The 27,996-nt window shown below is 39.7% G+C and overlaps 1 protein-coding gene across 1 annotated transcript; it reads left to right on the forward strand.

Annotated features, from left to right (window-relative positions):
* Positions 1 to 5: 5 nt before the first annotated feature.
* Positions 6 to 27,996, forward strand: VIRMA (vir like m6A methyltransferase associated). Its single transcript, XM_075743699.1, has 24 exons — positions 6 to 138; positions 3,086 to 3,201; positions 3,464 to 3,550; positions 3,954 to 4,002; positions 4,648 to 4,816; positions 5,713 to 5,835; positions 6,382 to 6,666; positions 7,395 to 8,547; positions 9,585 to 10,076; positions 10,816 to 10,970; positions 14,931 to 15,013; positions 15,478 to 15,571; positions 15,708 to 16,252; positions 16,851 to 17,086; positions 17,842 to 18,094; positions 19,635 to 19,852; positions 20,882 to 21,014; positions 21,616 to 21,768; positions 24,157 to 24,317; positions 24,572 to 24,668; positions 25,626 to 25,792; positions 25,954 to 26,285; positions 27,046 to 27,189; positions 27,651 to 27,996. Exons 1-24 carry the CDS (start codon positions 76 to 78, stop codon positions 27,806 to 27,808), a joined length of 5,466 nt encoding a protein of 1,821 aa, XP_075599814.1. The 5' UTR covers positions 6 to 75; the 3' UTR covers positions 27,809 to 27,996.

Genomic DNA, 27,996 nt, shown 5'->3' on the forward strand with positions numbered 1-27,996 from the left:
CGTCGCCGGGCACGGCGGCAACCCGGAAGCGCTCGCTCTGCCGCCCGGAAGCCCTTCCTCCTCGGCCGAGCCAAGATGGCGGTGGATACTGCAACCGAGCTGCTGTTTTTAGACACATTCAAGCATCAGAGCGCGGAGGTAACGCGGTGGGGCGCTGGGATTACAGCTTCCCTCGTTTTCTTTCTTCCCAGCTGCTGTCGGCGCCTTCCTGGTCGCGCCGGGGTCCCCTGGGCCCGTGGTGACTCCTGGGCACGGAGCGCCGCCGGGGCGAGCGGGGCCGGGGTAGGCCCCGGTGGCGGTCCTCGCCTCAGCGGGCGGCCGGGCAGGAGGGAGCTGGCCCTGGCCAGGTGCCCGCTGAGAGGAGATCTTGGCTCCCTCCCCGCCTTGCCCCTGAAGCCTTGGTCGGGCCGCGGCACCGGACCGGGTCGCGGTGCGGCCAGCTGTTCCCGCAGCCCAGGGTGCCGCTGACAGGGGGCTGGGGGAGGGAACGGCAGTGCGAAAGGAGCGAAGATTTAGAGGTAAAGGAGAAGAGAGGCTAGCGGGAAACAAAGAGGATAAAACTGGTTCGAGAAGTCAATAAGGAAGGAAGTCGGGGAGAGGGCAATATTCGGCCATTTGTGAGATACCTAATGCTTTTCTATAGCTAATGAGGAGGAGGGGTATTTGTGTGTGAGGTACTTCCTTAGATTTATGCAGCTTCCGTGCATCGTAAACAAAATGAGTATTTCAAGTTAGCTGTAGCAGCGGGAGATCATGCAAATGTTCCACTTCGAGGCTGTTGGGATCCTGAGCATCCTTGAAGCTGCTTGTGTCGCAGCAGGTTTGCCCAGGGCTCAGCCCGTTGTGCTGTTCAGGGAGGAGAAAGGGGACCATCAGGGGGAAAATGAAAAGTGTAGTATAACATGAGAAGGATGTTATAGAATCATGGAATATCTCAACTATGTTAATGGCCAGGCATTAGGGAAGGAAAATTAAGTATTTTGAGTTGATGCTGCAATTAAAAACAAATTGCAGTCCTTTCTAGCTGCCAGGATCAGGGAGATCTATTTTTAATTCTACTATTTAAGACTGTACTGGGCAGGAAACGCTACCCACTGCTGTTCCCCTGGGTAGGAAACACTAGCCACTCCTGTTCCCCTCCAGGATAGTATGCTCTCCTATTGAACATTTTTAATTGTGTGTAATGTTTTCTGGCACTTTCTTTCTTGCCAGTGCCATTTTCCAAGCCTGAACCATACTGAATTTTTATTAAAGAAAAACCCTTAAATTTATTTTACATGTTGCAGAAAAGCCTTCTTCATGTTATACTAATTCTTCAGCTAGATGGATCCTGAGTTTTGCCTTGGAACTTGCGATTCTTGAAAAGTACTGCTGAGTTTTCTAATAAAATTATTTATTTGGCTTAGCTATGTAGTGTAACACGTGTTGAACAGTTCTGATGTAGTTATTTTATTTAATGTTTTGGAGGGAAAGTGGGTTTGATCCACTAGCCATCCTGATGATCTAGCTGCGTGGCTGTTGGGGCATAATCCCGTACCATTTGAGCAGGAATTTGCCTGTCTTTGGGCAGCGCTGCTGGGGATCAAGCCTCAGCAGCAGCCCTTCCTCCAGAAATCTGCATCTCTCGTGTGACATGTATACCTTTTTTAAAAGGCAAAGCAAGGAGCTCTCACAGTCCTCGCTCCTTGCAGGCTACAATCACCCCATTCCTGTTAATCATAGAATTGCTTAGGTTGGAAAAGACCTTTAAGATCATCAAGGCCAACTGTTAATCTAGCACTGCCAAGTCCACCAAATAAAGCCATGCTCCCTGCCGTGGCGAGGTTCCTTTTAGGTTCCTTTTATTCTACCCTCCTGCTTGTGACACGTCAGCCCTTAGGACAAGGCATTGTATTTGTGTGCTAAAAGATGTAAGCATAGATTTCTTATTAGATGACAGTAATATGTGCCCAAAAGCACATGCTTAAACAGTCTTTTTAAAACTTTACTTGTGTCTATTTCTTTGTTTCTTAGCTTTCTAAAAATATTAGTACTTTCTTGCCTTATGCTGACAATTTTGGGGTTTCATGTACTTTCTGATTGTGGTGAAAGTTATATAACTTTTGACTGCAGATCAAATTGGTTTTTAATTTTCATTTTTAGTTAAGTTGGCAGACACTTAGATCAGTTGTTTATATTTTTTTTTCCTAGCAGTCTGCTAATTGTTTGCTAATTGGAAACATTCAGTGAGAAATGTGATTCTCAGCTTCTGTTTAAGAAAGTCTTTATATGCTTACAGTTGGACATGTAGTTTATATATGCGTACTATTTTGTGAGTGTATACATGGTAGAGATGATATAGAAGTATAGTAAGACCTAGTGTAGTGAATTTACCGAGAGGAGACTTTCAGCATTGTTTGGTTGCTGCTGCATTGGAAGTCACTGTGACTTTATGATTACTCCCTAGTTTGCTCAAACATCTTTTAGGAGTGCTGAAGCGTAAGAATTCTTTCTACTTGCTATTTCTGTGTGGTAAACAGAAATGTTATTTGGAAAAGTTTTTCAGGTGGTGTTGCAAAATAGGAGAAATAAGCATTGTACAGAATTTTTGTACACGTCTAGTAAAACAGATTTATACTACCATTATAATTTCTAATATTACATTTGAAATGTAACATTTAGTATTGTTTAAAATTAAAACACACATTTTTATCTAATTATAAAATTGATATGTTTTATTAAAAGGGAACCATATACTCAGTCTTTCTTTTTAATAATTTAAGTTCTATTTTTTACCTTTACCAATGTATCTTCTGTTAGAAAAAAAACCTTACTGTTTCAAAGATTCTCACAAATAAAGGGAACTAATTATGTAAATAAACAGTAACACTTTACATAAAAAATAGTGTTAAATATATGAAAAGTGCCAGAAGATTATAAAAAAAATTCCTTTTCTGTCTAACAGTTTTTGAGTGTTTAGCATTTTACACAACTGAATTTTGAAATTATTAGGATTGCAACCTTAATTTGGTTAATAAAAAATATGAGTATGTTATGTTGTTTGCATTTTACATTTCTTAGACTTTCTTTATTCTTTGTTTTGTAGCAAAGTACCAATATAGATGTAGTTCGTTTTCCATGCGTGGTTTATATAAATGAAGTACGTGTGATTCCTCCAGGAGTGCGAGCTCACACAAGTTTGCCTGACAGTAGGGCCTATGGGTAAGTGAAAAGATACTAGGTGTCTGATTCAGGAACACCTTCCTGTTTGGTTTGTGTTTTTTTGTTTTGTTTTTTTCTCTTGAACTTGTATATGTCAATAGAACCTCCTATATAAAAAGGTAAAATGCATTTATGTGTCTACTAACTTGTAATTGGTTTGGGGAATTATTTAAGCAGTATAATGTAAAATGTTTTTTCCCTTGTTAGTCCTACTTACTCTGATAAGGAGCTTGACAGATTTAATTTTTACCTCTATTTCCAGAGAGACATCCCCACATACATTTCAACTGGACTTGTTTTTCAACAATGTCAGCAAGCCAAGTGCCCCTGTTTTTGATAGGCTGGGGAGGTAAGTACTTTCAAGATTAGTGTGTGACTGCATTACCTACCTTTTCTTCCTGAGAATTTTTTAGTGCAGAAAATGCACGATAGAAAATCTGTATCTCCCATGATTTTCATGTTTAGTCTGTTTTTTGCTAGTTTGGATTCTTGCCCTTTTCCTCCAATCTGTGTGGGAGGACAGAGGTTCATGCTTAAAAGAAGAAAAAAATCTGTTATTTTTAAACTTACAGAGCCCATATATGTTAATGAAAAGTGTTTTGTAGAAATAAGTTATTTTGCACTCTTATTTTTAAGAGCGTGTATTGTTCAGGGTTGTATTATTGGCTTATGTGTTTAATACTGTTGTGTTTCATTTCTGTAAACATGCTTTATATTAGTGGAAAAATAACTTTGTATATTTTATTTAACAGCCTTGAATATGACGAAAACACTTCAATTATTTTCAGACCGAATGCAAAGGTAATACGATGTGATATAAACCTCCTTTTCTACATGTCTGTCATTTAGGTATAAATATGTTTGCACATGGTGTGTTAGCACTATGCAGAGCTTTTACTGTGTAAGATCTTGTTCTAAAACCTGCCTGTAATTCAGATACTCATTACTTTAAAGTCTGCATCTATAATCACATAAGTTGTAGAAGATTGATTGCTTGACAATTGCTATGGAGATTACCAACAGAACTATCCACTACTTATGAGCAAAAATGAATCAGAATGTTGTGGCTGCAGGCCACAGCTAAGCACATCATTTTCAGTTTTGTTTTGGTTTATTTCATTCAAATCAGTGTTTGTGTGACCCACGGTTGTTTTTTTGTTTTTTTGTTTCATTAATAGGCTGTAGTACTTCAGGCAATATATTGCAAGAAATTGAATGCTTTTACAGAAAGATTATTTATTTGTTGTGATGATTGGTATATTTAAAGTTTTCTCAGTTTTCAAAATGTGGGGTAAAGAGATACTTTAATGTTGGGTTCTCCTTTCTTGCTTTTATGCAGATACTGTTACTATATCAGTATATTTACTAATAACCACTAAATAAAAGAACTTTTCCGAAGTTGTCTTGTGTTGTTTTTAAGTGCTTTTTCTTTTTTAAAAAACCCAGGTGAACACAGATGGATTGGTTCTAAGAGGGTGGTACAACTGTCTGACTTTGGCAATATATGGCTCAGTTGACAGGGTAATAAGTCATGAGAGAGAGTCACCTCCTCCACCCCCACCTCCGCCACCACCTCCCCAGCAGCAGCCTGGTTTGAAAAGAAACCCAAAACATGGTAAGCCTTGTGAGAAGACATAGATTTTTTTTTTTTTTTAAATAAACATTATAGTTTTCATCTGAAAAAAACCCAAATCTTTCACATTTTAGATTTCAGTGGCTTTAGTTTTCTATCTTTACATCTTCATCCTTCAGTTTTGTATTTTCTTTTAAATTTATATTGAATGGTTTAACGTACATTCTTGTCTAGTGGTTTTTTGAGATTGAGTTACTTGATCTGTTGTTAATTACTTAAGATGGTCAAAATGCAGTTTAATTTGTGTGCACTCATTAAAATTTAGATGATTGGAATTTCAAAAAAGTGATTAGTATTAAAATCATAACAAAATTTCACAGTCATAATTAACTCCTTTTGTGACTTGTATGTTAAGTACATTACAGAAGAGTGTTTGCTTTGCATTGGGGTTAGAATGGCCATGAATAGAATCCATGATCAAGTTTCTGCTTCAATTTTGGTTTTAGATTTAAAATTAGAACTGTCTTGTTCAAGGTACAGGTTTTGGGCTGCAAAATTTGAATACTCTGTGTAGTAAAACCCAGTTGATTAAAATGTAAACTTTTTTTTTTTAAAGTGACCCAGATATTATTGGTAGAGTTACAATATTGGTAGAGTCAAAGCCAAAAATGGCAATCACCCATGTTAATTTTAACCCAGTATTATATTAAAAAAACATCACTAATGTTAATAAGGTTGCTTATTGATATAGTTCTTGTTTACATCAAAAGTGACTTCAGAAAACTGCCTCACATACTGCAGATGCAGAATACAGATTAAATAACAGATCGGAACTGAAGATGTCCCCTAGTTAAAAGTAGCAATGAAAAAATAAAATTTCCTGCTTCTATTCCTGTGATTCTATTAATTGCAAGTTTTTATTTTCACATTAAATATAGTTGATGGAGAGAAGGAAGACCAGTTCAATGGCAGCCCTCCAAGACCACAACCTAGGGGACCAAGGACACCTCCAGGCCCTCCTCCTCCTGATGATGATGAGGATGAACCTATGCCAGTGTCAGGTAGAATGAGAACAGACTGTGTTTTATCTGCTGCCCATCTCTGCTTAGTGGAGGCAGAATTCTGTGTTCCTGCTGTGTGTGAAGTTTCCTGTCTGCTGTTACTCCTGCTGGACAGATTCAGTTTTTGGAAAGGGATTTGAAAGAAAATCTGTTGGCTATGTTAAAGTGTATCAATTTAAAAGTTAGTAGATTTGAGAACATCAGCTGTTGACCAATACTCTGCTTGAACATGCTGCTCATATTTTATATAAATGCTCTGTTGACTCTGGTATTCATTGCCCTTCTCCTCCATACCTCTGCAGCATCTGTTGAGTTCTCTGGTGTCTGTATGGGTTAAAAGTGCCAAGAACTCTTTACATGTTTCTTTATAGTCTTACTGAACTAAGTGATTGTTGCTTGCGTTCAGTCAAATCACCTGAAGATTTTCTTCAAGATGCTTTTTTTTTTGTATTGCCACTATGTCTAATGAAAAATTCTAAAACATACTATTGAGCATTGGATTTCAGAGAAGTACTCTTATTTCTTAACCTTTGTATATATTTTTAGTGGTTGGGGAAAAAGAAGGTGATGTAGACCATCGAGAGGATTACTTTGAGCCCATTTCTCCTGATCGAACATCCATTCATCAAGAAAGCCAGTATTCTGATGATGGAGAAGTGGAGGAAGATCAACCAGAAGAAGGAGAAGATGAAGATGATGTGGATGTTGAGGAGGAGGAGGATGAGGATGATGATGATGGGCATACAGTAGAGAGTATTGCTGATGAGGAAGAGGAAGAGGAGGAGGAAGATGAAGATGAAGAAGAGGGTGAAGAGGAAGAAGAAGGTGAAGGTAAGTGAAGTTATAAAAACTTAAGAAAAAAAAAACAGATTTCTGAAATTTTGATGGCAGTACCATTATGATGACTAGGTGCAAAGACAATTAGATCTTCTTCCTTTGGTCATTGCACCATTGCCTACCTTTTTTAGGGTTCTGATGTCTCTTGAGAACAGTATTTTCCTGTGGAATATTTATTCCTTTACAGCAAATCTTCCTGTTACTTTCTATAAATAGAGGAAAATAGATACAGCTTTTATAGGAGAGAGTGAACATTCAATCTTGTTATCTGTTTTGTTTAAAAATAAAATTTAATTACTTAAAATTCAAATAAAGGTGCTTATGTAATAATGTTGGTAATCATCATCTTGTATTACTTAAAGCTCCCACGCATGCCTGTGCAAAATTTCAGGCTAGAAGTTTTATGATAGATGCAATCATAGGAAGAAAATTGGACAATGTTCTTCTAGTACCTGGTTGTACCTTAGTTAAACTTTTTGCTTTACACATTCTTCTAAATATCTCCACTATTACATAAAAAAAAAAAAAAGTCTGTCAACTGGGGCTTTCACTTATATCTGGAGAGAGAAAGCTTTCTGTATGTTAGTGTATGATTGTTTTCTAACCAGTAATATTTGTATTAAATAAATTATTACTTCTTTATTTTGAGCAGCTTCTCAGCAGTTATAAACTGGTTTATCCATAACCGATTTTATTTCATAACTGAATCTTTTTCTTTGTAGGAGATGATGGATATGAGCAGATTTCAAGTGATGAAGATGGAATTGCTGATCTGGAACGTGAAACATTTAAGTATCCAAGCTTTGATATTGAATATACTCCTGAGGATCTGGCATCTGTGCCTCCTGTGACATATGAACCTTTTGAAAGGGAGCTTGGACCTCTTTTATACTTCAGCTGCCCTTACAAGACTGTATTTGAAAATGAAGTTGGTAAAATAAAGGACCAAGACCCAGAAAAAGAAAATTCAGGGGCAGTGGAAGCCTCGGTTAAATTAACTGAACTGTTGGAATTATATCAAGAGGAAAGGGGTGCAAAGTGGGTCACTGCATTAGAGGAAGTTCCAAGTTTAATAGTAAAAGGATTGAGCTACCTGCAGGTGAAAGACACAAAGCAAAACTATATTACCCAGCTAGTAGACTGGACCCTGCAAGCTTTAAACCTTCAGGTAGCTCTGAAACAACCCATTGCTTTGAATGTCCGACAACTCAAAGCTGGGACGAAATTGGTATCGTCGCTAGGAGAATGTGGGACTCAAGGAATAACGGCACTCTTACAGGCAGGAGTTATTAATGTGTTATTTGAACTGTTGTTTGCAGATCATGTATCATCCTCCCTTAAACTTAATGCTTTTAAAGCTTTGGATAGCGTTATTAGTATGACTGAGGGAATGGAAATGTTTCTAAGGGGTGGCGTAGATGTACATGAAAAAAGTGGTTATCAGAAACTCCTGGAACTCATACTGTTAGATCAGACTGTGAGAGTAGTTACTGCTGGTTCTGCAATTCTCCAGAAATGTCACTTCTATGAGATTCTGTCAGATATTAAAAAGGTGGTTGATCAGTTAGCAGAGAACACTCCTTCTCTTCCTAATCACACGGAGCCAGAACAGGACCAGGACTTGTCAGGACTTGAAAGAACCAACCAAGAATATGAGAATGATGTGGAGACTCCTATGGACATGGATCATCTTTTGGAATCTTCTAATATAAGTGAAGGAGAGATGGAAAAACTTGTTAGTCTTCTTGAAGAAATCTTCCATTTGATGGAAACTGCTCCTCATACAATGATTCAGCCACCTGTGAAATCTTTCCCAACCATGGCACGCATTACAGGCCCTCCAGAAAGGGATGATCCTTACCCTGTCCTGTTTAGGTACGGCAATTGCAAGTTTGCTTTCTAGAGTGTATTTCCTCTAGCTTGATACAGATATTTTTTAGGTGTGACCTTGTTGATTAATACTTTTGTAGATGTTTCACTTTGTACTTTATTGGAGGATTCTGGATTGTGCTTATAAAGTCTGAGAGAGTTTGATAGTTAATGTACCCGTTATTTTGTTGGCTTTCAATCAACCTTGCATGCATGTAACAAGGAGTTAATCTCTTGTTATTACTGGTACTGTGCTAGCACTTCAGTTGTGTTCATAGGTCCTGGCCAGTTGCGCTAGGTGCTGAAGAAGCGCATATTTAAAAATTGCTATAGATCTAGAGTGTTTTCCCTTTGTTGTTCTGGAAAACATCTGTGCATATGGATAAAACAAGTCTGGAATACCTCTGTCTGTATGCTGAGCTGGCAAGATACGAGGTTAAAAGTTGTGCAGTTGTGTGAGTGTAGCTTGCCGTTTCACAGAACAGGCAGAGCAGCCGAGGCCTGCTTGCCTTCAGCCATTTAAAGGATCCCATGGGTTATTTCTCTGTTAGCAAGTTTCTGTTTAGAAAGTATTTCTCTAAATGCTAACAGGTTTCTTTGTTGGTAGTGATGTCGGTCATGGCTGAATATAAGTATCTGCAGGCAAAGGGTCTTCAAATCACATCATGCATATGCTATAATGATTGGTTTCTTAGCACATTTTAAAATTTTAATGCAGCATTGCTGATGATTCAGGAACAGCAAATTCAATAAAATTAAAGTGTTATTTTGTTTGTAGATAAGGTTTTTTTTTTTTGTTTGGGTTATTTTGGAGATCAGAACTTTATTTTTAGGGATTTGTTTCCTGTAAATATTATAGCAATTATGTTTTGTAAGATTAAAATTTTGTACTACTTCATAATTAGTTATTACTTCTCATAGTCCACAGAGCAATAAGTACTGAAGCTAGGAGGCATGTAACTTCACATAATAGTGTTATGCAGTGTTGACAGGTGATTGTAATATTGCTGATTATTTTCCTTTTTTTTTTCCTCCCCCCCCAGATATCTTCATAGTCACCATTTCTTGGAATGCATTACTTTGCTACTGTCTATTCCAGTGACAGGTGCACATCCAGGTGTGCTTCAAGCTATACGAGATATATTGCGTTTTCTGGCACAGTCACAGAAGGGTCTTCTTTTCTTTATTTCCGAGTACGAAGCAACCAACTTGTTGATTAGAGCACTTTGTCAATTTTCTGATCCGGATCAAGAGGAGGGTCTCCAGTCAGATAGTGCCAATGAGGATACTTTTGCCCTGTGGCTCCTGCATTCAACCCAGACGTTACAGTGCATTTCAGAATTATTCTGCCACTTTCAGCGGTGCACAGCCAGTGAGGAGACTGACCATTCGGATCTGCTGGGAACACTTCACAACCTTTACTTGATTACCTTTAACCCCGTGGGAAGATCTGCTGTGGCTCATGTATTCAGTCTGGAGAAAAATCTCCAAAGTCTTATTACTTTAATGGAGTACTATTCCAAAGAAGCTTTAGGGTAATTTATGCTTTTATTTATATCCTTTAGGTTTTTACATTTTAAAAGTATCTATCTTTTATTAATAATTCAGTAAATCTAAAATACTTTTTTCTTTTAGATGTTGATTTTTTTTTTGTTTAAAAACAAAACAACTTTTAAGTAGAAGAATGTAACAGAACATCAGGCCTGTCATTTGTAATCAAGTACTTAATACCCAGAATCTCTGTAGGTCATCCACAAAGGTGTTGTAATACAAGTCAGACTTTTGGCTATATGAAAAAATCTGTAAGTAGGCAGTTTGCATTCAAGCATAACATTTGACTGTGAAGCAAAAGATTTGACTGGGGAAACTGGACACTGCACAGTTCTCTGGGGTGGGAATCTGTCAGTTCTTTATGTTCTTATAAGTGTTAAAACCAGTCATTATTTTCTCTGGCCAGTTTTACTACTTCAGGTAGCAGTGCTTTTAAAACAAGGTTTGTAAACTGAAGTTATGGAAAAAGATTGTGTGCTGCTTGACTCGCTCTCATCTTCTGTGGATGCTGAAATAAATACAAAGTCAATGTAAAAGAAAGCTTTCACTTTTCAAAAAGCATAGGAGAAAATTGGGTTTTTTTAAAATGGATAATTTTATGGGGCAATCCTTGGTGAAGGTAAAAGTTCTGTAGGTAGATTTTTAGACGTCAAAGAATGAAAATCTAACAGCTATCCAGTTGTATTAGCTGAGATCTAAAGAAAATCCTTCTTCTTGTTTCAGAGACTCAAAGTCTAAGAAGTCAGTTGCTTATAATTATGCCTGCATCCTTGTTTTGCTGGTGGTTCAATCTTCCAGTGATGTCCAAATGTTGGAACAGCACTCGGTGCCTTTGCTGAAGCTTTGTAAAGCAGACGAAAATAACACCAAATTGCAAGGTACAGTATGTGTCCTTATCAACTGAATTGTTTGAATGTATAGAAGAAAGCTTTTATATGTGGGTAATTGGTGCTTCACGATCATCTGGTTTGGATAATGTATATAATGAAATTCCTTTTCCAGCTGCATCTGATTAGTTGAGTCACTGAGATAATGTGTAATATTTTTTTTTCTGTTAATGAGAGTTAAATAGGAAATTCTTTATAGTTAAATTATTTTTCAAGTAATATTAACTGCTATGAATTTTGGATAATTACAGGAAGTTTGAAATTATTTCTGTGTTGAAAATAGGACAGCAAATTTTAGTAAAAATGGACTAACTAGTCAGTGAACTGGCTCTTATTTTTCATAGAATCATAGAATCTGAAGGTTGGAAAAGACCTCTAAGATCATCAAGTCCAATTGTTGACCCAACACCACCATGTCTACTAAACCATGTCCCGAAGTGCCATGTCTACACGTTTTTTGAACACTTCCAGGGATGGTGACTCCACCACCTCTCTGGGCAGCCTGTTCCAATGCCTGACCATTCATTCAGTGAAGAAATTTTTCCTAATATCCAATCTAAACCTCCCCTGGCACAACTTGAGACCATTTCTTCTTGTCCTTTCGCTAGTTACTTGGGAGAAGAGACTAACACCCATGTCATTACAACGTCCTTTCAGGTAGCTGTAGAGAGCGATAAGGTCTCCCCTCAGCCTCCTCTTCTCCAGGCTAAACAACCCCAGTTCCCTCAGCTGCTCCTCAAAAGACTTGTGCTGCAGTCCCTTGACCAGCTTTGTTGCCCTTCTCTGGGCACACTCCAGCATGTCAATGTCCTTCTTGTAGTGAGGGACCCAAAACTGAACACAGCACTCGAGGTGCGGCCTCACCAGTGCTGAGTACATGGGGACAATCATTTCCCTAGTCCTGCTGGCCACACTATTCCTGATACAAGCCAGGATGCTGTTGGCCTTCTTGGCCACCTGGGCACACTGTTGGCTCACATTCAGCTGGTTGTCGGCCAGCACTCCCAGGTCCTTTTGCTCTAGGCAGCTTTCCAGCCACTCTTCCCCAAGCCTGTAGCATTGCATGGGGTTGCTGTGACCCAAGTGCAAGAATTGGCACTTGGCCTTGTTGAACCTCATACAGTTGGCCTTGACCCATCGATCCAGCCTGGCCAGATCCCTCTGTAGAGCTTTCCTGTCCTCCAGCAGATCAGCACTCCTGCCCAGCTTGGTGTCATCTGCAAATTTACTGAGGGTGGACTCAATCCCCTCATCCAGATCATTGATAAAGATACTAAAGAGAGGTGGCCCCAGTACTGAGCCCTGGGGAACGCCACTTGTGACCGGCCGCCAACTGGATTTAACTCCATTCACCACAACTCTCTGGGCTCAGTCTTCCAGCCAGTTTTTTACCCAGCGAAGAGTGCACTTGTCTAAGCCATGAGCCCCCAGCTTCTCTATGATAATGCTGTGGGAGACAGTATCGAAGGCTTTCCTAAAGTCCAGGTAGATAATATCCGCAGCCTTTCTCTCATCCACTAGGCGGGTCACCTGGTCATAGAATGAGATCAGGTTCGTCAGGCAGGACCTGCCTTTCGTGAACCTGTGCTGGCTGGGTTGATCCCCTGGTTGTCTTGTCTTGTCCCCTGTTGAGCACACTTGAGATGAACCGCTCCGTAATCTTCCCCAGTACCGAGGACAGGCTGACAGGCCTGTAGTTCCCTGGATCCTCCTTTCGGCCCTTCTTGTAGATAGGCATCACATTGGCAAGCCTCCAGTTGTCTGGGACCTCCCCTGTTAACTATGACTGTTGATAGATGATGGAGAGTGGCTTGGCAAGCTTCTCTGCCAGATCCCTCAGTACTCTCATGTGGGTCCCATCCAGCCCCATAAACTTGTGAGTGTCCAGGTGGCATAGCAGGTTGTTAACTGCTTCCTCCTGGACCGTGGGAAGTTTATTCTGTTCTCTGTCCCTGTCTTCCAGCTCAGGGGGCTGAATGCCCTGGGGACAACCGGTCTGACAAAGACTGAGGCAAAGAAGGCATTAAATACCTCAGCCTTTTCCCCATCCTTGGTGGCATGTTCGCTTCCTCATTCAATATCTCTTCTTCTTGTTAATGTATTTGTAAATACATTGTTTGTTATCTTTTACAACAGTGGCCAGATTGAGTTCTAGCTGGGATTTTGCCTTTCTAGTTTTATCTCTGCTTGACCTAACAAGATCCCTGTATTCTTCCTGAGTTGCCTGCCCCTTCTTCCAAGAGTGGTAGACTCTCCTTTTTTCCCTGAGTCCCAGCGAAAGCTCCCTGTTCAGCCAGGTCAGTCATCTTCCCCGCCAGTTCGTCTTACGGCACATGGGGACCGCTTGGTCCTGTGCCTTTAAGACTTCCTTCTTAAAGAATGCCCAGCCTTCCTGGACCCCTTTGGCCTTCAGGACTATCTCCCAAGGGACTCTCTCAGCCAGTCCAGAGCAGGCTAAAGTCTGCCCTCTGGAAGTCCATGGTAGCAGTTTTGCTGATCCCCCTTCCTTACTTTGCCATGAATCAAAAACTCTATCATTTCATGGTTGCTAAGCCCAAGACGGCCTCCGACCACCACATCTCCCACCAGTCCTTCTCTGTGAACAGCAGGTCGAGCGAGACACCTCCCCTGGTAGGCTTGCTTACCAGCTGTGTCAGGAAGTTATCTTCCACACACTCCAGGAACCTCCTAGACTGTTTCCTCTCTGCTGTGTTGTATTTCCAGCAGATGTCTGGTAAGTTGAAGTCCCCCACGAGAACAAGGGCTAGCGATTGTGAGACTTCTGCCAGCCACTTGTAGAATGCTTCATTTGCCTCTTCATCCTGGTTGGGTGGTCTGTAACAGACTCGCAGCAGGAGAAGCTCCGAACATTTTTGTTGTTCCCTTTAGTGATGTAGCCTTATAAAGTCTTTATGTACTAATAAATAATCCTGGGACTGTTTTCTGGCACCTAGGCCAACTGGCATGGAATGGTCCGTGTTACCCTGTTACTAAATCTTTTGACCTCCAAACTGTGACTTGGTGTGTTTCTTGGCTTGTATTGACTCAGATCAGGCCCAGGTCAGTTGGAAGAAGCCTGCTGGGGATTTTTGTGACACCTGAATGTTGAAACTCTGGTGTCCAGAGTTGTGCTCTGCACTGCTTAACCGTCTCATGGAGACATACCAATAATTTCTTCCAAAACTTAAATGCACTGAAAGACATCGGAATTCTTCAAAGTTTTAGTTTTATTCCTTCCTCTACCACGCTTTTATTTCTTTGCACCTCACCTGATCATCAGGCAGTTTCATGAGAAGCAGGGATAGTTTATTAAACCAAATCATGAAATCAGTCTGAGAATAGTTGTCAATTCAGATCCAGTCGACCTTTGAACCTTCGCATTCTTTTAAAAATTTTCAGGAACAATGGGGTTTAAAACTTTAAATCTCTTGTCCCAGAAAATCGGGACTGTGAGATTATTCTGGACTAGAGAGACTGTTAATCTATAAGGACTTCCAGAGTGAGTGTGTGTTATTGGTGCAGAGATTGGCTCCATTTGGGCATTTGATAGGAGTTTGGTATTCAGTTTCTAATCACCTGTTACGTACATTAAGGGGAATGTGCTTTGGTCCTTGCTCTTGATGGCTTTTTGTTTAGCTGACAGTGGGACCCTTAATGTTTTTTATAAAATGTGTTTAATTACAAGTCATACAGATAATAAGATGAAAATTATTTGAGTGTTCGGGTTAACTTAAGCCAAATTTTGTCTGTATACCTGAGGTGTATTACCTGTTCTGAAGTCTTATTTTTGTTTATGCTTTTCAGCTGGCTACAGCTGCAGTGTATGTCTCACAGATTTCACACTTGGCCTTAGTACTTGTTGTGTAAATTAAGTACATTTAATTGAAAAAGGTTTTATGTTCATCAATGCACCAACAAGTTACTTGATTAAATCTTTTTTTTTTCTCCCAGAACTCAGCAAGTGGCTTGAACCTTTGAAAAATCTTAGATTTGAAATAAATTGTATTCCAAACCTCATCGAATATATCAAACAGGTTAGTAAAACACAGATAAATGCTATCATTTAGTTATGCTCTATAACCTTAGACTTTTTGTATTTTGGTATTTTATCTTAGGTATGTGCTAACATATGATATTTAAAAATATACACTGTTATCCAAAATAAATGTTTTTATTAAAGCATATGATCCAGGCCAGTTCTTGCACTCAGTTACATGTCTTGAAACAAAATCTAAGGTAACAACATGATGCAAAGATCCAACTATTTAAATCTTTCAGCTTCCCATAAAACCATGATGCAAATGTTGACCCTCTTTTTTTTTTTTTTCTTTTGTGTCTTCTATATTTGTGACTGCTTTCCGAAAGGGGGATAATTAAACTTTTGTGGAATACTTAAATAAATGCACAATTTGAATACTAAGCTAGTGATATATTTATTGTAAAGTCCTTCCTTGTAATACAGGTTCTTTTCTTTTTTCTTTTTTTTTTTCCCTAAAAGAATATTGACAGTTTGATGACCCCAGATGGAGTTGGGCTTCCTACTGCACTTCGTGTTCTTTGTCATGTTGCCTGTCCACCACCCTTGGTAGAAGGTACGGTTCATATATTTGTACTGCTTAACACAGAAATCTTAGTTTTCTGAGTCTTGTACTTAAACATATCTAAAGTATAACTGTGATTGCCCAGCAGAAATCGGACATACAGAAATGTTTATTCTTTTCTGTACAGGTCAACAGAAAGACCTTAAATGGAATCTTGCAGTTATTCAGCTCTTTTCTTCTGAGGGAATGGACACCTTCATCCGAGTATTACAGAAGTTGAACAGCATACTTATTCAGCCTTGGCGACTCCATGTCAACATGGGCACCACGCTTCACAGAGTTACTACTATTTCTATGGCCCGCTGTACACTTACTCTCCTTAAAACAATGCTAACAGAACTCCTAAGGGGTGGATCTTTTGAATTCAAAGACATGCGCGTTCCATCAGCACTTGTTTCTTTACACATGCTCCTGTGTTCTATTCCTCTCTCAGGCCGCTTAGATAGCGATGAACAAAAAATTCAGAATGACATTGTCGATATCTTACTGACTTTTACACAAGGTGTTAATGAAAAACTTACCATTTCTGAAGAAACTTTGGCGAATAATACTTGGTCTTTAATGCTGAAGGAAGTTCTCTCTTCAATTTTGAGAATTCCCGAAGGCTTTTTCTCTGGACTTATACTGCTTTCAGAATTGTTGCCTCTCCCACTGCCCATGCAGACGACTCAGGTACAATTCAGGTTTATTTAGCTTTTAAAGAATTTTAATTATGTATAACCCTTAGACCATGTTCATAGTTGTGAAGAAAAACCAACAAAAGAGATATGTGAAAGGATGAATTAAAGTTTCTGTAGCGCATTTGTGTTCATATAGATTCTTTTGAAGATGCATCTTTTTCATCAGAAACAGAATTGTTATTATTTGGAGCATCTTTTAAAATTAGCACTCATATGTTGTTCTTTTGTCCCTTGTGAAATTATCTAGACTCCCATTCTATTACTTAAATGATCGGCTATGAAGCCTTTGAATTTAACCCTGAACGCCAAACTCTCTTTACATTAAGGCTCTCCTTTCTTTTTTGGCATGGATCTTGAATTTGTGATCTTTAATAAGGAAGCACAAAAGGTGTATGATAACCCATTCTCCCAAAAGAATACCTAATTTGCTGGAATTATGCCTTGTCATTCAGTGATAATAATGAAAATGGCATTCTGCGTTTTTGATGAGGACAGTATTAGTACTTAGTCTTTGTTTATACCTTGTGATAGAACTCAGGTTTTACGATAACAGGTGAAAGGAAAAACCTCCTGTCCTTCTGTTCCTGCAGGTAATTGAACCACATGATATTTCAGTGGCACTCAACACCAGGAAGCTGTGGAGTATGCATCTTCATGTTCAGGCCAAACTGATACAAGAAATAGTTCGATCTTTCTCCGGGTCATCCTGCCAGCCTGTTCAGCATATGTTGAGACGTATTTGTGTTCAGTTGTGTGACTTGGCTTCACCTACTGCTCTTCTTATCATGAGGACTGTATTGGATCTGATTGTAGAAGACCTACAAAGGTATCTTTGTTTTCTATTGCAAAGATTTCTTTAATGAACTGTTAAATTCACTTTGGTTCTGTGCAGTAGATTTAACAGGAGGAAAATACTTTCAGAAGTATTACTTATCCATCATGAACTGAATGAATTCTCACTCCAGTTCTTTATATTGTGTCCTGATAATGCTTAATTTTGCCAAGGAACCATCTCATACTTTTCAGTTTTGATGTAGACAGTTTCACATTGTATGTTTATGGTAAGTATTTTAGGAAGATTCTCTTCAGGCTGTCCCTACAAAGCCTTATCTTATCTGTGAAGTGCTTCTAAAGGACCTATCTGATATAAATAAGAAAAGTAGGCCAGTAAAGTTTGCTATACTGGGATTTGCATACGAACAGGAAAACGTGTAGATCTTTGTAAGCTGGAGGAAGTTGAATACTACAAACTTAGAGGGTTTTGAAACAGTGAGTACTGTTTATTTAAAAGCATAATTATCCACATAGAATTAGATAGTGTTTGTATAAAAGCATATTTATCAGCATACAATTAGATGGCCTATACTGTGTTAAATGCATGGTAGACTAGTTAATTTGTGATGCAACCAGAAGTCATTTAGTGAAAGTTGAGCGGTTTTCAGAAAGTAACTGAAACTGTAAGTGTGTAAACTAGGTGTTGTTTTAAAGATGCAGAATTGTATGACTCCTGTAATGGTGGTTGTTACGTTTTTTTAGATCACTTTAAAACAGCTTTTTCAAAGTGCATTAATATCTTTTCAGCAACACAGAAGAAAAAGAGAAACAGTACACTGGACAGACCACTCGATTGCTTGCTCTATTGGATGCCCTGGCTTCGCATAAAGCTTGTAAATTGGCCATTTTGCATCTTATCAATGGAACTACTAAAGGTGATGAAAAGTATGCAGAGGTTTTCCAGGAGCTCTTGACTTTGATGCGGTCGGCTGGGGACAATGTCACTCATCAACAATGCGCTGAATATGTAACTTCCCTTTTGCAGTCCCTCTGTGATCAGGTATTTTCTATATTTCATGCATAATGTGTGTTGATATTTGTAGGAGACAAATTTAATGAGGTTATTTCTTAGGTGCCTGCTTTTTACCAAAAGGAAAAAAAAAAATCAACATTGTTAAAACACAAAAAGAAAAAATGTGTATGGTTGGCTGCTTTGGCAGACTTGCTGTCTTGTTGCTCTTGAATGTAAATCCTTTCATTGTATGATACCTCTTTTGCATTGTGTGCACTATTCTGGTGGCTTATTAGAGGCCAAAAACTGAATGGCACAAAGGTTGACTGAGAGAGGGATGTCATTTCTCCCTGTGGGCCACTGGCAAAACTTGAGATGTCACTATTCACCTATTTCCTAGTTGAGTAAATATGTTATCTCTTGGTTGTCTAATGGAAATACCTTAAAAATGTATTTCAAATATAAAGATACCATAAACCTCCACCATTTAAAAAAAAAAAGCATAAGTTACTATGTAAGAAATGTTATCTGAAAACTGAGTCATAGACTAGCCCTGGTAGTTTCTTATTAGTTGCATGCATAGATTTGCATGTCATTGTTTGCCTTACTAGTTGCATGTATTTATTTACTGCAGTTACCCACTTAGGCAAAAGACGTTTGGGCATTGTTGGTCAGTAGAGATTAATCAGCCATTTGCATATAAACAAGAGCTCTTTGCCCATGCAAATTCATTGTGAAAGTCAATCTTGTTTTATTTTGCATAAAATGTGGAGGGGGCAGTAGATCTTAAACTTCCTAGGTGGTGTCTGCAGCCTCTTAATTTTCATAGAACCACAGAATCATAGAATATCTCAAGTTGGAAGGGTCCCATAAGGATCATCAAGTCCAAGTCCTTGCTTCTCGCAGGACTACCTAAAACTAAACCATCTGACTGAGCATTGTCCAGATGCTCCCTGAACTCTGACAGGGTTGGTACTGTGACCACTTCCCTGAGGAGCCTGTTCCAGTGACCAGCCACCCTCTCAGTGAGGAACCTTTTCATAACATCCAACCTGAACTTCTGACACAGCTTTATTTCATTTCCTTGTGTCCTATTGCTTCATTCCATTTCCTCATGTCCTGTTGCTGGTCACCAGAGAGTGGAGATCAGCACCTCTGCTGCCCCCCTTGAGGAAGGTGTAGACTGTGATGAGGTCACCTCTCAGCCTTCTCCAAGCTGAACAAGCCAAGTGACCTCATCTGCTCCTCATATTTTGATGAATGATTTGAGATTAAGGGACAGTCTGACTACCTAGGCAAGAAACTCTATGCATATTATCCAATGATTGCCTTGTAGTTGTGGCTCTATCCATTTCGCCCTTCAAAGCTTTTACCTTTTTCAAAATCAGTAATGGTTTGTAACCCTTAACAGAACAAAATTAAAAAGGGTACTCTGGATTAGTATTTTACTGGTCAGTAATAAATACTGGAATAAGATGATAAAGGAGTAGTGAAAGAACCTAGTGCTTCTGACTTAATGTATGGTTTATACTTATTGCTGGTATGCAGGATGCATTTTTTACTATGTGTATAATAATAATTTTTATAGGATATTGCACTCATTTTACCAAGTTCATCAGAAGGCTCTGTGTCTGAATCAGAACAGCTTTCCAACTCCTTACCAAGCAAAGAGCTGATGCCCTTAATTTGTGACTGTCTGATGGAAACATTAACTAATTCTGAGAGCAGTTACAGTTGTCTGCTGACATGTATCCGAACAATGATGTTCCTTACAGAACATGACTATGGCTTCTATCACTTAAAGAGGTATGGTATTTTAAGATATTGCTGACAACTTACAATTATTTAAAATATTTTGCAATGTGAAGTCATTTCCTACTCATCTAGTGCTCGTGTCCTTCCCTTTTGAGTCACTCAGTAGAGCTCTCATCTGGGACATTGGAGAGCTGTCTGTCATTCCCTCTATTTTGAGGGGATTCAGTCTGCGCTTCTCCAGAGCATTCTGATCTCCAGGCAATTAAGGCTTTTGAAATGAGGATTATTTTTTTTTTTAAACTACTTTTATTGACTCCACTCCCTTTTGAACAGAATATATACATGCATTGGACAGTATTGTGTTGTTTTGACACTTAATTCCTTGTCCTGTGTTTGGACCTGTTTCTGTCCACTGAAGGTGAGGTTCAGGGAGGCAAGAAAGTTGTGAGGTTCCCAAAGAGAAAAAGGTAGTACCTGCAGCCTTGTCAATAAAAGATTGTTCAAAACACTCTTCGAAGCAGTGCTACAGAACTGTGCTGCTCAAGCTGCAAGAAGCTATACAACCTGGAAATGAAAAATAAGCAGATTAAAGATGCAGTTGTTTCTGTGATCCCATATGTCTAGCTGACAGCTTCAGTGCGTAGCCTTGCTATTTCTGTGTTGGTGATCACCTTTCTGGTTTGTTTCTGCAGTTAGGCATCATGGTGATGAGAAATTGTGACAGCAAGCGTGATCGTGCTTTATACATAAGGCCCTTGTGCAAGCAAATATTTCTGTACTTCTATCCCTTTTCTACCAAGGATGAAAATGTAATTTCTTGCAGGTTTTAGAGGTATTGCTATAGTACGTATAGCTGTAGATGTGCAGTCTGAGATATCCGCAGACAGCACTGGTGAGAACAACAGTCTAGTACAGAGAAAATAATGAAGCTCCAGCTTCGTTATCACAACTCAACTTGATAATTGTAAAATTTACCAAACTTACTTTGCATATCTGTTGTTTTCTTGTAACAAGTTACAGTGGTGTGGTCACAATGTATGCACTAATAAAGTATTTTCTCTCTTTTCATTATGAAAACAGCTCTCTAAGAAAACACAGCAGCGCTCTGTACACTGTATTAAAGCGAGTAATAACTAGTTTTAGCAAAGACACAGGTGAACTGGCATCTTCTTTTTTGGATTTTATGCGACAGATTCTAAACTCTGATATGCTGGTAAGTGAGTATGTATTGAATACTTAGACAAACTCAGCTGCATTTCTCTGAAATCTGCAGTGTGAGACACATTCAGAAACAATTATTTCAGAAAGCAGTTGATTATGCAGATTGCTGTGTAAAGCTTTTTCATCAGTAGTGTTAGTGCCATCTTCAATTTTTGATGAAATCTGTGAAAGCCGGGCAGAATACATGTTTAGTAAATAAGAGGAATTTTTAGTAGGAAGAAGGGCACGTTGATTCATACTGATTTCCTAAGTGAATAGCATGCTGTTGTGTCCAGGTTTTAGATTCCTGGCATCCTGTTAGAGAGTTGCTGTATTGATACGTACTGTAGAAAGGAATCTAAAATATTTGTTAATTCTGTGATACAAACTCAGCTTATATAGGAAAGGATTGCACTCATCTTGATGTAGCATTTAAACTTGCCTATTGAAGTGTACTTTATTGAAATATTTTGCATAATATGTTTTTAAATCAAGAGATTACTCTTTGTTTTGCTAGAGTTGCTCTAATGTACGTTTGAATTCTAAGGGGTTTGCAGTCCAGAAGTATAACAAATACCTATGTGTTCTTATTTCTCACTTGTCAAATATTTCAGGGATGTTGTGGAGATGATGGAAGCATTATAGAAGCAGATGGATCTCATCCAGGCAGAACGCTGGGTCTGACTACTGCAGAGTTAAAACATCTACTGCAGAACAAAGAAGAAACCCCAGAAAACCTGCTGCTTGATCTGGAGAAACATGTTATGGTAAAAAAATTTAAATAATCAAGTTGATCTTGCAGTCTTGTATCTGAACATGTTTTTAAAACAACATAGACTATCCCTCCTTGACAAGAAGAGCGTGCAATTCTATGGCATACTTTGGAATTGGTAATAGCTGTTGCCATTGTTGATGTCCAAAATCACATATTCTGGCACAGGATGGATTCTGACTTTATTGTTTGTAATGTGGTAATGCTAAGAAGTTTCAGGTAGGGTTGAGATCCCCTTGTGCTGAGAGTGTTTGCACACTGTAAGAGCGTAGGCAGTTAGCTGTGTGATGAAAGGCAGTGAATGCGTACAACAGAGTGCTGGACAGTGGTGAAGCAGATTGTTAACGTAATAAGCAACAGGAACCACTGCTTAGCAGTGGCTTGATGTTACTGGTGACCAGTAACAAGTAAAATACCCAGTAGTCAATACTAGGGCTGATGTTGGATGTCTTGATTAGACGATGTCTTGATTAGACGATCAGCAAATTTGTGGATGACAGTAAGCTGGGGGAGTGACTAATGTGACAAACAGCAAAGCCTCAATCCAGAGGAACCTCAAACTTTTTAGAATTGATTTAGCAGAAAGCTTGTGTGGTTTGTTAGGAAGAATGTGAAGTTCTGTGATGAGAGCAGGATGACCCCATGCCTTGTTGCGGGCTGGACTGAAAAGGGCCAGGTGGTTATGGTGAATGTTAGGCTGAATGTGGGACAACAGTGCGTGGTCACTACAAGCGAGGCAGACTGTGGTCTGAGCTATCCTGGAAGAAGCATGTTCAGCAGATCAAGGGACCTCACTGTCTCTCTCCATGGGATGCTGGCGAGCTCTCAAGTGCAGTGCTGCCTTCACCTTTGGCCAGCTCTGCCCTCTTGCCAGTTCTAGAGAGATGTAGGGAAACTGAAGAGGGTTTTACCAAGGTGGTCAGGGACCTAGAGCACTTGTGCTGTGGAGAGAGGAGGAGGAAGCTGGTGAAGCCAGCTTGCTTTAGCCTGGTGAAGAGGGCTAAGGGGCTATCTCCGAGCTACTTGCAGCTGTTTGGGGGATAGTAACAAAGGTGGGTGAATCAAACTCCTTTTGACAATTCTAGATGATAAAACAAGGGGCAATGGCCCCAAATTGTGACTTCAGAGGTTCAAGTTGACATTAGGGGGAAAAAAATCACTGAGGGAGAAGTGCAGCACTGGAACAGGTTGCTTGGAGTGGCTGTGGGCTCTCTGTCACTGGACCTTTTTTAGATGTGGCTAGATAAAGTTATGGCCAACCTGATCTGGCTTTGATGATAGTCCTGCTTCAAGCAGGGCTGCATTGGACTAGAGAACCTGTAGAGTTCAGTGCATCCAACTTTTCTGTGATTCTAATTGCAAATTTAATTCCAATATTCAAATCTAATCCCACATAATTGATGGCAGCCGTGCAGTAGATGGCCAATTTAGAAGAGTCCATAAAACAGCTACTCCACAGCCTCTTGGTCACAAATGCCTTTCCAGTGCTGGTCTCCTGTCCTGGTTTTGGCTGGGATAGAGTTAAGTTTCCTCCTAGCAGCTGGTACAGTGCTGTGTTTTGGATTTAGGATGAGAATAATGTTGCTAACACACTGATGTTTTAGTTGTTGCCAAGCAGTCAAGGACTTCTCAGCTTCTCATACGGCCCTGCCAACGAGAAGGCGAGGGGTGCCCAAGAAGCTGGGAGGGGACACAGCCAGGGCAGCTGACCCCAGCTGGCCAAAGGGATATTCCATACCATATGACATCACGTTTCATGTATAACTGGGGGGTGGCCCAGGAGGCGGTGTGGCTCAGGAACTAGCTGACCGTTGGTTCCGTGTGGTGAGCAATTGTGTTGTTCATCACTTGTTTTTTTATTGTTATTGTTATTATTACTACTGTTATGGTCTTCCTTTTCTGTCGTATTACACTGTATTTATCTCAACCCACAAGTTTCACCTTTGATTCTCTGCCCCATCCCACTATGGAGTGGAGTGAGCAAATGGCTATGTGGTTATTTTAGCTGCCTGCTGGGTTAAACCACGACAACTCCGTCCTGTCCTTTCCCTGGTAAAAGATGAAAAGCTGTGCTGAAGGAGAAATAGCAAACGCTTGGGACATTGGAATGCTCTGGCAGAAAGCTGGACCTTGTTTGGGACTGTGTTATGGAGGTTATTGCATCAACTGGAAACAAAGACTAGAACGTGCACGTGGTGACGTGGTTTGGTTTATAGCGTACTGAGGAGCTCTATGCTGTTGTCTGTGTACTCGGGTGTTTTAGTTTCACTATTCGTGGATGGATAGACACTTTTGTGTAGTACCTTCCTTTTTTTCATTAACAAAAGCATATTTCCTTCTCTGAGGAGGGGAAAAAGTTCTGACTTGTGCTGTGTTGACTTAGGATCGTTCTAAGGAAGATGATGGTCTTGAATCCTTACTGGACAATATCATTGGAGTGAGGCAGATACTGGAATCGGCAGGTGATTCTTGTCCACTGAGTGACCAAGATATAGAGCCTATTCTTTCTGCACCAGACTCTCTCCAGAATTTATTTAACAACAGGTAAAATGCTTAAGTGCGTGAGCATACTACCTATGATTTACTTAAGAAAATGCAATAATTTGTGCGTGAATATATTACAAACAGGCTCTAAACAGCACTGTTGTCACTACTACCTACTAGTCCCAGAGTATTTAATTTCATGCAAGAATTGAGGGTAAGGCAGCAACATTCCCCCCAGGTTCTGTAATGCTGTGTAGGGTTGCAGTTGGTTGTGGTTCATAACCAAACAGGCATTTGGCATTGTTTTGTTGCAGGACTACGTACGTGTTGGCAGACGTGATGGATGACCAGCTGAAGTCCATGTGGTTCTCACCCTTTCAGGCTGAAGAAATAGACAATGATCTGGATATGGTAAAAGGCTTCATTAACATAACTGAAGAGGATTTAAAAATGAGGGTTACCCTGAGCTAGTAGCATCAAAAATTCATATGGCCAAACGGTTTGTTTTCCTGAGCTCACCATTGAAAATTGACCCAGAGATAGGTTTTGGCATTTGTTAAAGGTTACCAAATGCTTTCAGGTTCACTCAGAAGCAGCCACAAAATTGGCAACTTCTGCAGTGCTCTAATGCAGAAGTCATCTCCTTTAGAGGAACAGTTGCGGCAGTCCTAACCTGCTTTTGCATTGCTGCTGGGGCTTTTCAGCCGTTTGTGTTAAACGTGGACAACGAATATGATTTAGTTTCTTTTCCTTGCTTGTCGTCTGTCATTGCAATAATATCCAAAGACCCTGATAGCTAGACTTTTTTGTTTTAAATCTTTGCTCTGATGTGACAAAAGTAGAAAAAAATGGCAGTAATAAATGAAACTACTTGCACAAAAACTTCACAGTATTTGAAACTTGATTTTTATAATCTAAAGTTTAAATTTAATTTTGAAAAATACACAATAACATTCATTTTATTTTTAAACGAAGCAATCGGCAGTGTCTTAACTTCTTAAGTAAAACTGTTGATTCCTGTATAAAAGAAGCATTAATAAACTTACAGGATTGTAGCTTAAGCAAAAGAGTGCCTCACTGTAGGTCATTTAGTGACAAGACAGGCGCTCATAAGTGAAAGCTATGCCCTTGACTTTGTTGAGATTCAGAACCATTGAGACAATTTTACTGCAGCGCTGCTGCTTTTTTGGTTTGCCACTGCTGCTTTTTGTTTTGAGCCACATTGCTGCATTAAAAGGTAGAGGATGGAGTTTTTTTCCTCTAGCAGATGGACCCTAGCTGAATCTCATCCATCCTGGTGCAGCATGTTTTCTTCTTCAGAGGTGCTAGTAATGATTGTTGTGATAAAACTAAACTCTATCATTGCAGGTAAAAGTTGACTTAATTGAACTGTCAGAGAAGGGCTGCAGTGACTTTGACTTGCAAGCTGAATTGGAGAGGTCATTTTTGTCAGAACCATCATCTCCTGGCCGTACGAAAACCACAAAAGGGTTCAAACTCGGCAAGCACAAGCACGAGACCTTCATAACTTCAAGGTAAGAAGAGTTCAATGGGTACGCAGTTAGTGTGTTCAGCACTGATTTGTATATTCTCAAAATGTCAAACACCTTTCAAATTGCATCTCCAGTATGGAGAATGCCTGACCTTCAGTATGAATACATTTTTACATTAACTAAATCATGGTTTGTCATGACAGTGGAAAATCGGAGTACATAGAGCCTGCAAAGAGAGCTCATATTGTGCCACCACCAAGAGGAAGAGGCAGGGGAGGATTTGGACAAGGAATTCGACCACATGATATCTTCCGTCAGAGGAAACAGAATACAAGCAGGCCACCCTCCATGCATGTGGATGATTTTGTTGCTGCAGAGAGCAAAGAAGTGGTTGCTCCAGATGGGATACCACCAGCCAAGAGGCCACCAAAAGTGTCACAGAAGATTTCTTCACGTGGTGGGTTCTCAGGGAATCGTGGAGGACGAGGAGCTTTTCACAGTCAGAATAGGTTCTTTACACCACCTGCTTCAAAAGGTATGTTGTTTCCTGTGTTACAACTGGTGTGAGATGTTCCTGAAGCAGTGTTGAAATAAGTTGTTTAGCACTAGAAAAGGTTCTCTCAAGTGCTGTGGAATTGAAAAAAGGCTGTGAGTTGCTGTGTTGCCTCTCTCCCCCTTTCTTTTACAAGAGGAGTTAGCTGTTTTTTTTAGCAACTGTTGGAGTGCTTAAAAGATGCAGGCAGAAAAATCAAAAGCCCTCTCTGCTATTTGTGACATGGTAGTTCCTTAAATCAAGCATCACAGTATGCCTCTGGGTTTAAACGAGGCTTTTGAATAAAAGGATGGAAGATCCTGACAGAAGAAAGATGCAATTTTCAATGAACCTGGAGATTCTAGCTACACGTTAAGTTTCTTTCATATATAGACAAGGTTGCATTCCTTTCCCATCCATCCCATCATTAGGGCAAGTCCTTGCACAGTAGAAACAGAAAATATTTACTTTACCACAAAACAAAAGTATAGAGTCTATCTTAATACACTAGATACTGTGAATTCTTTTAAACTTGAGTTCGTCTCTGAAAAATAGATATTTTCCCCTGATTCTGTGTATAATACAGTAACTCGTAGACTTTGAGTTAGAATACTGAGGGTATGTTGATGCAGAGTAGCTTTATCTATTTTAATTATGTAAATACGATGTTTACCACCCTGAGTATTGTGAAGCTTGAAATGAAGAAAACCCACAGAAGTGATGCTTGCTCAACAGCGTGTGGGGTTTTTCTCTCCCTGTCTAGGAAACTACAGTCGTCGTGAAGGTGCTCGAGGCTCAAGCTGGAGTGCACAAAGTACGCCCAGAGGAACCTACAATGACAGTAGAGGTGGTCAAAGCAATTTTAACAGGGGTCCACTGCCACCATTGAGACCATTAAGTTCAGCAGGTACATGGTATTCATATGGGCATCGAACTATAGAAAATTCCTTGAATTTCATTTTTGCTTTACAAATGAAACCATACAAGGATGCTGCAGACACCTTGAAATTCAGCAAATGTTTTAAGCATATATGAACCGTTGTCACTGAGACTATGTCAAATACATGCTTTCATACGAACTGCCCGTAATCCATAAAACTTGCTGAATTGAACGCTCGATCGCAGAATCTTAATTTTGCATTCAGATTTTTGCAATTCAGTTGTCTTCGTACCTACATGGTAATTATAGAGCCAGTCAAAGCAAAAATGCTTGCCTAAACGAGAAGTGACAATTAAAAGGAGAAAACAGACCCCGTTTCTGTCTCATCTTGTTTTTGTTTCTTACGCTTTCACAGCAGCTACTACGCCTAGGGCTATTTTTTTTTTTTTTTTTTTTTTCCAACTGAGTATACTTTTCTTTGCTTTAAGGCTACCGACCGAGTCCTCGCGATCGTGCTTCCAGAGGCCGGGGAGGAATTGGACCGTCTTGGACAAGTGCTAATAGTAGTAGCAGTGGTGGCTCAAGAGGAAAGTTTGTTAGTGGAGGCAGTGGAAGAGGTCGTCATGTACGTTCCTTCACACGATAAAATGAGCCCTAAAGGAACAGCCCAACCATGTGGACTTCTGTGAAGATGACAAAGAAAGCAGCGGCACTAAAGGACCAATTCAGAGTTACTGGTATCTGGAGGACGCCAAGAGAATATTTTTGTCTGAAGAAAAGTTTTTGTTTGATACAAGACTTGACATTTCAATAAAATTCAAGACTTTTTGTGTA

This window comes from Balearica regulorum, chromosome 2 (genome assembly GCF_011004875.1).
Source record: "Balearica regulorum gibbericeps isolate bBalReg1 chromosome 2, bBalReg1.pri, whole genome shotgun sequence".
Lineage (NCBI taxonomy): Eukaryota > Metazoa > Chordata > Aves > Gruiformes > Gruidae > Balearica > Balearica regulorum.